A 1661-nucleotide genomic window follows, 5' to 3' on the forward strand; every position below is an offset into this window, starting at 1 on the left:
CGCCTTTCCGCGCCCGCTCAGCAGCCAGCCCCGCCGGTGGTTCGTGCACACGAAGTCGGGGTGCGAGGAGCGGGGTCGTGGGAGGCTCGTTTCCAGCCCCACGAGCCCTGGGCTCCGGTCCGAGCCGGTTTTGCATTGACCGGAGACGTTTCTGATTTTCAAGTAGTGTATTTTTGATGTATGTGCCCAAAATGTAAATACCTTTGACGTAAATACCCAAACCAAACTTCAGTGTGCCATTCTAGACTGCTTTACTAAAACATTTATTTGTTATTACAGATCAACACTGGTAAAAAAAAGCATTTATACTCACTCATAAGCGTGTATTTTGGTGTTAAGTTACACTGTTGTTTTCCAGCTACTTAATGAAAATGCGGCTCTGGGCACACCACAGTGATCTGCCAATCCAAACAGAGGTACAGGGGGTCTGTCACCCTCCGAATCAAACACAGGAGGGCAGAGGACTCAGAAAGACAGCTTTAAAATCCAGAGGTGGGGCTAAAGAAAAAATAAAACTACATCGGAGTGAAAATAAAGTCATGCTACTAAAGGTTTAGCTAACCAGATGCAGCAATCACAGTTCATTAAAAATGCTCCGTCGCAGCAGGCTATACTGACTTAAATGGAGCGACTGCAGCCGGTCGGCCAGCTCGTTTTCTGCCTTAATTTAAAGTGTAGATTAATCGCTGGGTCTCACATGGAATCACTGCAGGTTTGCCAGGTGTGAATACCTACCTGCTCTGCAGCCACCCAATCACGAGCAAACGCATATTGTCCACTGATGTCAGCGGAAATATAAGGTGCCTTTGAAGGTTTCCTCTAAGCTAATAGCTACAGTTTAAATCTTGCTTTGGAAGTTAACGAAAAACAAGTTCTTTCATCTCAGTAGGTAGCGGGATTGATGAGAAATGCTGAAAATATAATAAAGTCCTGGCAGGAAGACTACAAAACACTAGTCTCATTTTGGGGCATTCTTACTGACCTTCAGCAATCAGTCTCGTCCAACGGGGTTCCTGATAAACTTGCCGTGTGCCTAGACTGTCACAAATTCGCCCCCAATTCAGAGTCCTAATGATGTCTTTTTTGCACTCCCGTTCGCTTCCAAGGGAAACGCATCTCTGCTTTCATCGCGTCTGAGGCTGCCCGAAAGGAGGGTTGACTTCCATACATTTTTGAGGAAAGAAAGTACATTTATTTAATTTATCGTGTCGTTCTCCATTCATATACAAAGTACACTGGCAGAGTAGAAAGAGTGGTCCCAAATTTTCCACAAACATAGTTTCAGTGCTTTGAGCAGAGGTAAAGTTGATATTATGGCTCTGGGATAAAAGATTTATAGCTTTTTACACTTCCCCAAAGTGGAAATGGAGATGCCCAGTACCTCCTTTCCTACAGCCTTCCCACTCACTGCTCTAACAACTCGTATTTGCACATCATAGCTTCTAACTGAGACTTCACAAGGAGACATTTGGCACCTGACCTTTAAAAACCTTTTAGGGCTGTAAAATGTACTGCTGCAAATGAAAGCACCGCGATTGTCCTACTGTCTTTGAGAAACTATGATCGACGGGGACGTGTATCGTGAATGGTGGTGGCGGTGTTTACATTCCCACAGAACCAAAGGCAATGGCGTTGCGAGGTTTTGCACACCAAGTTCCTGA

At 45.0% G+C, this 1661-nt stretch overlaps 1 protein-coding gene across 1 annotated transcript in view; it reads right to left on the bottom strand.

The window, feature by feature from the left end:
- ORAOV1 (oral cancer overexpressed 1) overlaps positions 1-770 on the bottom strand; it is a 9492-nt gene extending 8722 nt beyond the window's left edge. The window contains exon 1 of the mRNA XM_009334591.1: positions 736-770. Coding sequence (XP_009332866.1) covers positions 736-770 — 35 coding nt within the window. The remainder of the gene's footprint in view (positions 1-735) is intronic.
- Positions 771-1661: the final 891 nt, after the last annotated feature.

The sequence above is a fragment of the Pygoscelis adeliae genome, unplaced genomic scaffold, assembly GCF_000699105.1.
Source record: "Pygoscelis adeliae isolate BGI_AS28 unplaced genomic scaffold, ASM69910v1 Scaffold171, whole genome shotgun sequence".
Classification (NCBI taxonomy): domain Eukaryota; kingdom Metazoa; phylum Chordata; class Aves; order Sphenisciformes; family Spheniscidae; genus Pygoscelis; species Pygoscelis adeliae.